The sequence below is a fragment of the Pangasianodon hypophthalmus genome, chromosome 10, assembly GCF_027358585.1.
Source record: "Pangasianodon hypophthalmus isolate fPanHyp1 chromosome 10, fPanHyp1.pri, whole genome shotgun sequence".
Classification (NCBI taxonomy): Eukaryota; Metazoa; Chordata; class Actinopteri; order Siluriformes; family Pangasiidae; genus Pangasianodon; species Pangasianodon hypophthalmus.
The window spans coordinates 16,185,431-16,197,930 of record NC_069719.1 but is presented as its reverse complement, the minus strand read 5'-3'; the positions used below and the strand labels follow the sequence as shown (position 1 = coordinate 16,197,930).

The 12,500-nt window shown below is 40.2% G+C and overlaps 1 protein-coding gene across 3 annotated transcripts in view; it reads left to right on the top strand.

The window, feature by feature from the left end:
* Positions 1 to 12,500, top strand: part of jmjd1ca (jumonji domain containing 1Ca) — a 65,170-nt gene that overhangs the window by 7,189 nt on the left and 45,481 nt on the right. For all 3 annotated transcript variants that reach the window (XM_053237486.1, XM_053237485.1, XM_026933853.3), the window contains exon 2: positions 8,276 to 8,425. In XM_053237486.1, coding sequence (XP_053093461.1) covers positions 8,276 to 8,425 — 150 coding nt within the window. The remainder of the gene's footprint in view (positions 1 to 8,275; positions 8,426 to 12,500) is intronic.

The following is a 12,500-nucleotide window of genomic DNA, read 5'->3' as shown; positions in this document are numbered from 1 at the left end:
ATACTACACTACACTATACTACAATACACTGCAGTCACTACACTACAATACAGTACCCTACACTCACTACACTATACTCACTATGCTATACTACACTACACTATACTACAATACACTGCAGTCACTACACTACAATACAGTACCCTACACTCACTACACTATACTCACTATGCTATACTACACTACACTATACTACAATACACTGCAGTCACTACACTACAATACAGTACCCTACACTCACTACACTATACTCACTATGCTATACTACACTACACTATACTACAATACACTGCAGTCACTACACTACAATACAGTACCCTACACTCACTACACTATACTCACTATGCTATACTACACTACACTATACTACAATACACTGCAGTCACTACACTACAATACAGTACTCTACACTCACTACACTATACTCACTATGCTATACTACACTACACTATACTACAATACACTGCAGTCACTACACTACAATACAGTACCCTACACTCACTACACTATACTCACTCTGCTATACTACACTACACTATACTACAATACACTGCAGTCACTAAACTACAATACAGTACCCTACACTCACTACACTATACTCACTATGCTATACTACACTACACTATACTACAATACACTGCAGTCACTAAACTACAATACAGTACTCTACACTCACTACACTATACTCACTATGCTATACTACACTACATTATACTACAATACACTGCAGTCACCACACTACAATACAGTACTCTACACTCACTACACTATACTCACTATGCTATACTACAATACACTACACTCATTACACTATAGTCACTGTGCTATACTACACTAAACTGTACTACAGTATACTGCACTACACTCACTACACATTATTCTATACTATACTACGATACACTACACTCACTATGCTATACTACACTACACTATACTATAATACACTCCACTACGCTACACTTACTACACATTATTCTATACTACATTACAATACACTACACTACAATACAGTATCCTACACTCACTACACTATACTTACTATGCTGTAACACACTACACTGTACTACACTACAACCACTACGCTATACTACACTCCACTAACTACACTACACTCATTATGCTATACTAAACCACACTACACTCACTAATGCTATACTACACTCACAATACTACACTCACTACACTACACTACGCTATTCTTGCTACGCTACATTACACTCACTATGTGACACTACACACACTATGCTACACTGCACTACACATTACACTACCTTTACTATTCTACACTGCACTGCATTACACTACACTATACTACACTCATTATACTATACTGCACCACTCTACACTCACTGTTGTACTACACTCACTACACTACACTCATTACGCTACAATACACTCATTATGCTACAATACACTCATTATGCTATGCAAAACTGCACAACACACACTATGCTACTCTCACCACGCTACATTACACACTATGCTACACTACGCTACTCTCACTCCACTTCACCACACTCACCAAGTGACACTACACTGCACTACACACTATGCAACACTGCACTCACTACATTACACTACACTACAGTACACTATATTACACTACAATACACAACACTGCACTTGTTACTTTATACTACACTCACAACTCTACACTGCACTGCATTACCCTACACTCACTACACTACAGTACACTATACTACACTACATTACACTACACTCAGTACTCCCTAGCAGGGTTCTGTAATCTCACACACTGTAGTGTCTCCACTAACCAATCTGAGAGAGGGAGCTGAGACAAATACACACACACTTTCTCTACCTCTCAGTGAATTATTGATCAGAGAGGCCTCTGTGTGTGTGCGTGTCTTTTTCTCTCACTCACTCACTCACACACACTGTGTGTGTGTTTGTGAGAGAGAGAGAGAGAGAGAGAGAGAGAAAGAGAGTATGTGTGTGTGTGTGTGTGTGTGTGTGTGAGAGAGAGAGAGAGAGAGAACTCATCTTTGGACATGGGGCTAAGGACATGAGATTGAATGCACAAAACACATGCTCACACAAGCAAAGTCACATGATCGTCCCCTCATGCAACCCATGTTGGTGGACTGCTTTTATCTCCCAGACACATTTTCTGTCTTCCTTTTACACAAACGCAAACACACACATACATACACACAGTAGGGGAGAGAGAGAGAGTGTTTAAATGCTGATGCTATAAGCACTTTTCTGCCCAAGTGTTGGCAGTTGTCCAAGCTGAAATCTGATGCCTCTGAATGTTTCCCTCCCACAAGCCTGGAGGAAGTGTTTACACTCTGTGTGTGTGTGTGTGTGTGTGTGTGTGTGTGTAATGTTTCTCTCCTGCAGGCTAGAGTTTACTGAGTGAGAAATGAGGCAGTCTGTCAATAAGAGATACTGTGTGTGTGTGTGTGTGTGTGTGTATGCAGTGTTGCAGATGGCTTGGAGGTGTGTGAGTTTCTGTGTATTTATACACGTGTGTGTATATGTGTGAAAAACTAGCATGACCTGTTACAGCTTGTCTGTGGTTCATAGCCCAATAAACACACACACACACACACACACACACACACACATGGAAGAAAGGAGCCACCCACAAGGGAACACAAACAAATAAACACTGACTTCATAAAGCGGGTGTGTGTGTGTGTGTGTGTGTGTGTGTGGACAGAAGGAAGGCAGGAAAACATTTCATTGTAAATACTACACACACATAGGGACTATAAAGCTGTAATCCACATTATTATAACACGTGCAGAGGAAAATATTCAGCGTGAACAATGACTACATAATACTGCACTCTCACTTAACATTCACAGCACAGATGAAGCTCTTTCTCTGTATTTGTGTGTGTGATATTTCAAATGGTAGTCAGACTGGTTCTTATGACTAATGATCTCCTCTAAATGAATAATTGCTGTTTTCCTTTTACTCCCTTTACACACGCACACACACACACACACACACACACACATACTGAAGCATATACACTCATCAGTGGTGATGGCAAGAGAGCACGTAAATCACCTCAGTGTCCGACATGCATCCTTAGACCAGAGTGAGAGAAAGAGTGTGTGTGTGTGGGTTTTTCTTTTGGGGGGGGGGGGGTGGGGGGGGGGGGGGGGTGTAGAGCAAGAGAAAAATAAAGAGAAGAAGAAGAAATAAGGTTAGTGTGGGTAGAGGTACACATGGTTATAAAAGACGAAGGTGAATTTGAGAGTGAGACTGTGTATGTGTGTGTGTGCGCATGTTGAAGGTTGTTGAGGGTGGACAGACAATCAGCCAGACAGAAGCTGATGAGGAGAGAGGGGGTGTGGGAGGATAGGGAATGAGAGAGAGACCACGAGAAAGAGAAAGATGGAGCTGATCGTAGCATAGCAACTCAAGCTTTCACTTCTCTCTCTCTCTCTCTCTCTCTCTCTCTCTCCCTCCCTCTCTCCCCCTCTCCCCCTCTCTCCTCATGTCTCCTTCTTTTTCTCTCTCTGTGATGATCTTGACCAATGACAGCATCCCTGCAATATATTATACACCATTCTTCTTCTTCTCCCTCAGTTGAGTGTGAGACAAATCAGTCGCCTGAGACACTCCCATACATGCACACACACACACACACACACACATCAATGTGTTTATTAATGTGTGAAGGTAGCTTGCCCAGAGGACACAGATGAGCAGCAAAAGTGTGAGGGCTGGACTCTATATGATGACAGTCCATATATGTCCAGTTAATATCATCAGTGTCCAGATTAGTTTTGCATGCTTACCTCACACAAGTTAATAAATAAGACAACTGCAAAGATTTGACACATTCAGACAGATAGTATTAGTTTAATAAAGAGCACTGATTGATTCCTCTTCTGTTTCCTGCTGGTCTAAGCTTCTTTGTGTACAAAAGACAGGAGACAAGTATCTCTAGATTACTGCCCGAACGCTTTTATGCTTACTGATTATTGCCCATGAATATTATGAGTGTTGCTGTGGTAAGGATGTCTGAGTGTTTTAGTTCGTATTGAGGTGTTCCTCTTTCTCTTCTCTCTTAGGTTTATTATAAGTATCCTTGTGTCAAGTGACTTTTTTTTTTTTTAACAAACTGATGACTATGTACATGCATATGGCAATAATCTAATGTACAATATACTGTAACTGCACACAGTAATGCTATTTTCACTATGACCATAACTACCTCTGCATTTGGATAAACACTCCCTCAGTGGGAAGCATTTGCATGTTCCTGAGATAAAAGCTGATTCTTCTTAGGTTCTTTGTTTTGAACAAAGTCAGTACCACATGTAGATTTATCTTTCAGAAATATTTTTCAGTGACATTAAGTGCATTTGCCAATAATACACCACATTGCAACATTTTAACAATTAATATAAAAAATAAATATATAAATTAAAAATTATTTGATTCATTTCTAAACAGCGATTTAGTTACTAAAATTAAACATTTGTTTAAATATGGAAACAATTCATTCATTCATTCATTCATCTTCGCTAAGCGCTTTAAGATCCTGGTGGGAATCTCAGGAGCACTGGGCCCCAGGCAAAAGAATTCACCCCATTTGGGACACCACTCCATTGCAGGGCACCATTCACACGCACATTCACACACTCAATTCACACCTGCATGTTTTTTGACAGTGGAAGGAACCAGAGGAAACCAACATAAACAAGATGCAAACATCTAACATGCAACATGTAAACATGCAAAATTCGGTAACCCAGGACCCTGGAGCTGTGAGGCAGCAACGTGCCACCGTGCCACCCCAATATGGAAACATTGGACTGGAAACAATTTATGTGACATTTTGCATAAGAACAATTTCACACAACAGTGCTGTTTTCAGGATTGCTGTGAATATATTTTGGCTTAACAACAAACAGAATTTGGTTATTGTTTTATTAACTAACAGTAGTGTTACCAAGTAACACATTACCTGTTTTCCAACTCAGGCTAGCTTCTATCAATGTTCCTCATTTACACAGCAGTCGGCATCCCTTCTTCCTTCTCTTCCTTATCTGACAACCATTCATAATATCAATCTAATATTTTCATAAGCGTATTCATAAATATGAATTTGATGTAATCAGTGATTATATCAGCATGCCTGAAGCGCACCGATATATATACTATATATAGTACAGTGTACCACTGCTGTTATGCTGCTGTTATGATATCAGCACTCATGGGATGCCTCTTATCTAGTCAAATTCCTTAACCAGATTAGTTGTTTAAAAATAATAGTGAAAAATAGATATAGTATAGATTCTGCTTTTACGTTTTTTCCCAGTCACATTTACAATAATAACCCTACGTGGTCGGTAATCTTCTGAAACATCTTAGAAGTAGATGTGTATTGCTCCGTTCGTGGCAAAGTTGCAACTTGTAATTCCCCGCCTACAACTGGTAAAAACCAGAGAAAACTCTTCCTCTACCAGTCTTCTACCAGTCCCTTCCCCATGTACAGTGTGACTCAAATCAACATGGCCTTGCACACTGTGAACAGTGTAATATACCCCTTCTCCACTTTTAAATTAGTATATAACAGTGTTTGCTTTAGATCAGTTAATATACAGACACAGGACTTTGATAAATCTATAACAATTTTTCTCTTTTGGTCGAAAACAGAACATGCTGGTTTTTGGCCAAAATATTTCAGTGGCATCCTGAATAAAAATATTTACCCGATATTAAATATATACTTGTCTAATGTTAGCTAAGTCGAACATACACTGATAGATTAATTTGACATTAATGAGCTCAAAGCATTCTCCATTTACCTTGGGAGCCCACGTAAGTGAACAGCAAGTGAGATGAGCGGAAGTTTACAGGAAGTGTCTGTTGTGTATTGGAGAGTTCAAAACACATGTGCAAATCATATGTGGTTGATCTCTTGTTATACTGGGGAGAAAAAGAGTTGTCTTTTGGGTGTATTTTTAGTGATAACTTGTACTAGCATACTCCAATGTTAAATTGTAGAGCTACTATGCAAAATACATAAGGGAAGATCTGGTAATATTATATAATCAGAATAAACATCACTGGACATCAAGGCAGTGTAAAATTGTGTAGAGATGATATCATTATATTGCACAAGATTGTGGCAATAAAACTCTCCTTTTGGCACGCTATTTGTTATCCCCTACCACCTGCACAGTGCATTGTGGTCACTAACTTCTAGAAGTGCACAGAGAGATATCGGGAGTGTGCTAAATACTCATAAGTCTGCTTTCAGAAACTATTTATGAAATGACTATGGCTATACAGAGAACAAGTGTGGTTTTGGACATACAGTCAAAGAATCTGTACACTATTTCTGCACACGTACACCAATCAGCCATAACATTAATACCACTTGCCTAATATTGTGTAGGTTCCCCTTGTGCCACCAAAACAGCTCTGACCCCTCGAGGCAAGACCTCTGAAGGTGTGCTGTGGTATCTGGCACCAAGACATTAGCAGCAGATCCTTTAAGTTCTGTAAGTTGCGAAGTGGGGCCTCCATGGATCAGACTTGTTTGTCCAGCACATCCTACAGATGCTCGATCGGATTGAGATCTGGGGAATTTGGTCAACAACTTGAACTCATTGTCATGTTCCTCAAAGCATTCCTGAGCAATTTTTGCAGTGTGGCAGGGCATACTATCCTGCTGAAAGAGACCACTGCCATTAGGGAATACCGTTGCCATGAAAGGGTATACTTGGTCTGCAGCAATGTTTATGTACATGGTACTTGTCAAAGTAACATCCACATCCAGGACCCAAGGTTTCCCAGCAGAACATTGCCCAGAGCATAACACTGCTTCTGCTGGCTTGCCTTCTTCCCATAGTGCATCCTGGTGCCATCTTTTCCCCAGGTAAGTGACACACACGTACCCGGCCATCCACATGATGTAAAAGAAAATGTGATTCATCAGACCAGGCCACCTTTTTTCCATTGGTCCATGGTCCAGTTCTGATGCTCATGTGACCATTGTAGGAGCTTTCGGTGGTGAACAGGGATCAGCATGGGCACTCAGACTGGTCTGCAGCTATACAGCCCCCATACGCAGCAAGCTGTGATGCACTGTGTGTTCTGACACCTTTCTATCATAGCCAGCATTAACCTTTTCAGCAGTTTGTGCTACAGTAGCTCTTCTGTGGGATCAGACCAGACGGGCTAGCCTTCGCTCCCTACACACATCAGTGAGCCTTGGGCACCCATGACCCTGTCGCCGGTTCACCGCTTGTCTTTCCTTGGACCACTTTTGGTAGGTACTAACCATACTGGGTCAGGTTCCCATCATACTGGGAACACACCCCACAAGACCTGCCATTTTGGAGCTTGCTCTGACCCAGTCGTCTAGCCATTACAATTTGGCCCCTGTCAAAGTCACTCATATCCTTACGCTTTCTCTCTTTTTTTTTTTTTTTTTTTGCTTCCAACACATCAACTTCGAGAACTGACTGTTCACTTGCTGCCTAATATATCCCACCTCTTGACAGGTGCCACTGTCACTTATTCTGTAAGTGGTTTTAATATTATGGCTGATCCGTGTATAGTTGAACGCTTTTGTTATGATCTGAAAAGCTTTTATATTACTACCTTTTATTACTTTAGAAAATATGATTTTTATTACAGCGTTAACATTGCTTCCAAATTTTAGGCCTGTAGCATATTATTCTTGGTAAAGTCCTTCCAATACTTGAGCTGTAAGTTATAAACAGGTGATGAAGTGAAAGGAATTCTGACTGGTCTGTGAATTTCTTCTGGTAAAAAAAAAAATAAAAAATCAAATGGTGTAAACTGACAAAGCTAGACAGAATGAGTGTGGAGTTTTGAGTTTCAGAAACACTGTGCAGTAGTGTGGCATGAGTTTTACAGTTTGCTAGAGAACAATGATGTGTGTGTGTGTGTGTAAGAGTGTGCTCTGGTTTCATAGGATGTAATTTGCTACTGAGGAAATGCATTTCACTGTGTGTGCGTTTGTGTGTGCGTTTGTGTGTGAGTGTGTGTGTGAGTGTGCGCACACGTGTTTAGCCATGCATCAGTCTGTTAGTAATTACTCCACTCTGTTATATGTTTATTAATTACATTAATCAACTGAATTGTGGCCGTGTGTGAGCCATGAGGGTGCTATTACAGGAATGTGTTTTTGATGTTTCTGTGTGTGTGAACTTGTATAAACCCCATATCCCTGCCCCCTGGTGTGTGTGTGTGTGCATGTGTGGGAGATACCTCTGACATCTCACCCCTCCTGTCTGTGTATGCATATTAGGTGTGTGTGGAGTGGGACGGCGAACCGTCAGCAGAGTGTAAATGGAGGAGGCTCAGGGAGGAGTGGGAGGTGTTTGTCCTGGAGCATGAGTTGGTATGGGCCAAGAGGAACAGCACCTCACAGGAGAACAGCTCTCCACAGCCTGCACTGGTAGGTACACACACACACACACACACACACACACACACACTTTCCAACACTGTGTCTTCTGCAGCTGCTTAGAGAGACAGCAATTGAAGGACAGTTATTGATTTTCTTCTGTAGTTTTTGTTTTTCTTTGGTCTTTCCACTTCCAGATTTTGGGAATTTGTGTGATTTAAACAGTTCAGAAGGCTGCTTTTGATTGGTTGTAAATCTGACACACAACAGTGTGTGTGTATTTGTATGTGTGTGTATGTTGATAGTTGTCAAAGCATAAAAGGTTTTCTGTCACCTGACTCCCACTCTGGAGTGAGTCATCCTTCTCTCTCTAAAAAAAACACACACACACACACACACACACACACACACACTCCCAGGCTGTAGAGAGAGAGAAAGCAGATTGAGCTCTTGGCTTTTCCAGCTCCCGTGCCGAGCTGCGGCTCTCAGAGGAGATTTTGTGTATCTGTGTCCTGCCATAGTGCTCCTTATACTGGATTTGGGCTTGCTTATGTAACCATGCCAACTGGTTGTGTATGTTACCATGGTTACAACCTAGGTGTGTGTTACTATGGGTTACAGTGTGTAAGATGGAGTAACCATGAGAAGTAATGAACTCCCTGATCCTGCCAAGTTAAGAAAAACAGACACTAATGTATATACATTATATGATTGTGTTTAATTGACAGTTAAAACCTTCAACTTCAAAACTTGAATTTGCGTGCTATTTTTGTGTAAGCATAATTTGCTATTTAATGCCAGAGTGTTGCTATTTTGCTTGGGCTTTCAGTTCTGTTGGTAAAAGCACAAAGTAAGGCAAAAGCATTCGTTCATCATCATCAGATCACAAGTTGGAATCCCAATGTTGCCAGAGTCGTAAAAGCAAAACTGGCTATGTTTATTAATGAATGTTTATTCATTCCCTTATCCCCTCCCAATCACATTGACACTAGCCATCTATGAGCTTATGTATGCAGAACAGGGTAGATAGCGCCTTTCTGTGATTCAGAATGAGCAGCAGTTCAAAAGGATGCGATGGTTGGCTTCACATGTCTCAGAGGAAGCACGTGTTTGCTCCACGGGTTGGTAGCTGTCATGTGATGGGAAGAGATGGCTGGTAGGACGGAACTGGTAAGACCAAATCCAGGAAAATGGAGGGATTTGATGTTTATCTTGCTTTGTAAACAAACTTATATATTACATATACTACTACAATTGGAGACATAGACAGTACTGTCATTCTGTCTATATGCATCATTTACCTTCTGCATCTTTTCTCTTTAGTGCCATTCATTCTCTGCAATAGCCTGACAGCTGTATACTTAACCCCATGTACAGTTCTAAATTATTGTGGATTTTGGTCTGTTGGCAGTCTAAATAATGCTGCCATCCATTGTACTCGGAATTTGGACAAGTCCGACCTTCAACGCAGAAGAGTGCAACAGAACGGTCATCCAACTCGGAATTCCAAGTTAGCCACCTTGCCCAAGTTCTCTAACAAACCTAATGTCACAACGATATGGCAGCACACAGTGAATGGTAAACACAAATGCATTGCATTATTTTCCACTTTCTACTAAAACTTGATTTTACTTGATTTATCAAGACAGTTAACCAACATTATATGTCATTTATCTTTGTTTAAAGTAATATTATTTAGTATAAAGTGCATATAAAGTAATCAATGACATATAAAGTAATAACATTATATGTCATTTATTAATATGTTTATCAAATTCAGAGAGTAAGCATACATATATGACTTTGCTCTGGACCTCCACATTTTTTCAAGCTGAAGCACTGGAACGCCTTTAAATCGAAGTCAGGAAAATTGAATTGGAACTTTCCAAGTTCAGAGTACAGTGGACTGCAGCATAAAAGTGAGCATTTTATTTGCTACTATATTTGCTAATATAATTTTATTGTTATATTATTGTTTTATATTCTTTATATAACAAATTCTGTCATTGCTACCACTAAAAATCACTATAAAACCTCTAAGTGAAAAATGTTTGTATTACGAAAACACCAGTGTACTACACTGCACACACTCGGCTCTTAAAGAGAATGAGAGAAGCTGATTTGATTGGATATTGTAGCAGCACACTTACACACTTACACTTCTTATTAATTTATTCATTAAAACCCAAATCCTTAGCCAATTTACCACTTGTGGAGCTGGTCACAAAAATTCCAAAATGTACAATTCACCAGTCTTATGCCTTGTTTTTGTGTAAGCACAGTGATGACAGAAATAGAGCATAATATAAACTTCTTTTTTCTCATCTCTCTGTGTTTGTATAATCTCCCCACTCTGCTTCTGTCAGGTGTGGGAGAGGGGCATTTGGCCAGTCAGATTTTGTTGTCTGATATTTCCAACTGTAGCATGTCTGAGCTCCTCGTCTCTGAGCCATCAGGTTTTTGTGCGGGTTTGTCAGTAGTTTAATTGAAAAAGAATATAATTATCACTAGCCAATTGATTGTATGTGGTGGGTGGAATTTTTCATTTGCAAGGGCCTCTAGCAGCTTGTTTTACCCAGCCATGCATTTTATATACACCAAGTTGACACATCAGTGTTGAGAGTGCATTGCTTTCTCACACTGCTGGATAGTGCTGCAAATTATTGGCCTTGTTTATTCAGAAGTTTTGCTCACATCTGTATGCCTCGCGGGTTCATACTTGTCTTTGTAAGTGACCCGAATCTGTCATCTGTCCTGAAACAACCTTAATGCGAACATTTAGTTTAAAAAAAAAATCACATTTGTGCTATTTCAACCTTGGATTGTGAACATAGTTTTAAGCTGGTTTTACACTGTGCTATTCCAGCGGTCTTTTACTCTATTACTTGTCACACTGTACGAGATGATCCCAATAAGAATTCTGTAACAGACTGCGCGATTACATGTGCTCTACATGTCAGATTAAACAATGAAGATAGTTATTATGTTCTGCCATACTGGGTGTACAACAATGCAGCACAAGTTTGTAGCTCCTCACCTGGAAAGCATAAAAATAGTTTCACGTTGTTATAATAGTAAATAAACTCTATGAACGAAGTGTTTACATGCTAATTAGCTAGCTACACAACTGGAAGCTGCAATTAATCCTCTATTTCTTTCCATGTCGCATCCCTTTTTGTCGTGTCATGATATAATTATGATGAGACGTTATAGAGACATTCTGTCTGCTGCCACAATTCAACAAACCGCTCTACTTTTAAATCCAATATCTTTTGTTTACGTTTCACCATCGACCACTACTGTGTTTGTAGCTGAATTTTTTTAATCATATGCCGTCCTCCTATTGGTGGATGAATTTAGATGAATGTCATAGCAGTGCTCAAGCCCTGAGATTTTAAGCAAAATGCCAGAACTTTGTCATCGGCCGTCTTTGGTCGCAGCAGCTCTAAATCGTCCGCTGGTGAGCCTGTCTCATTATGCGTTCTGTGACCACCGATCTCAGTTCACGACCAAAGATTATTCTGTGTGATGTAAGATTGTGCCTGCGACAGAAAAATCGAGCTGAATATCGTACTGTGTAAACTCAGCTTTAGTGGTATTACTATTATCGTATAGGTTTAATCCATCCTGAATTAATGGTGAGTATCAGAAGTCGGGCTGTGTGATATTTTGGTCCACCAGCTGATGTCCAGATGCTAGTGTTAAATTGTTAACATTAATGGTTGTTTGTATGAGGTTGATAAAAGCCAGTGTCCCATTTTTATTGCAAGACAGTTGAGCAATAGGCTCTGTAATGTACGATGGCACACTCTATTTGATCTGCTTGATTTAAAATAGTTTTCTTAGTGATAAAGGCCACACTGAAGGCCTACAATGCCCAGCCCACTGCTGCTTATGGCCATTTACATGGTAAATGGTGTAACCGTGGCAACCAGCCTCTATTTGGTCAACGGACTGCAGAGATAAGAGAGTAGGCCAGTGTTGTGTGTGTGTGTGTGTGTGTATGTGTGTGTGTGTGCGTGTTACTTGACATTCTGCTCACTGTTTGTGTGTGGTCGTGCCTTTGTTTGAGGAAAACAGGAGAAGTGTGTGTATGTTTGTGTATTAAGAATGGAGGTGTGTGTGT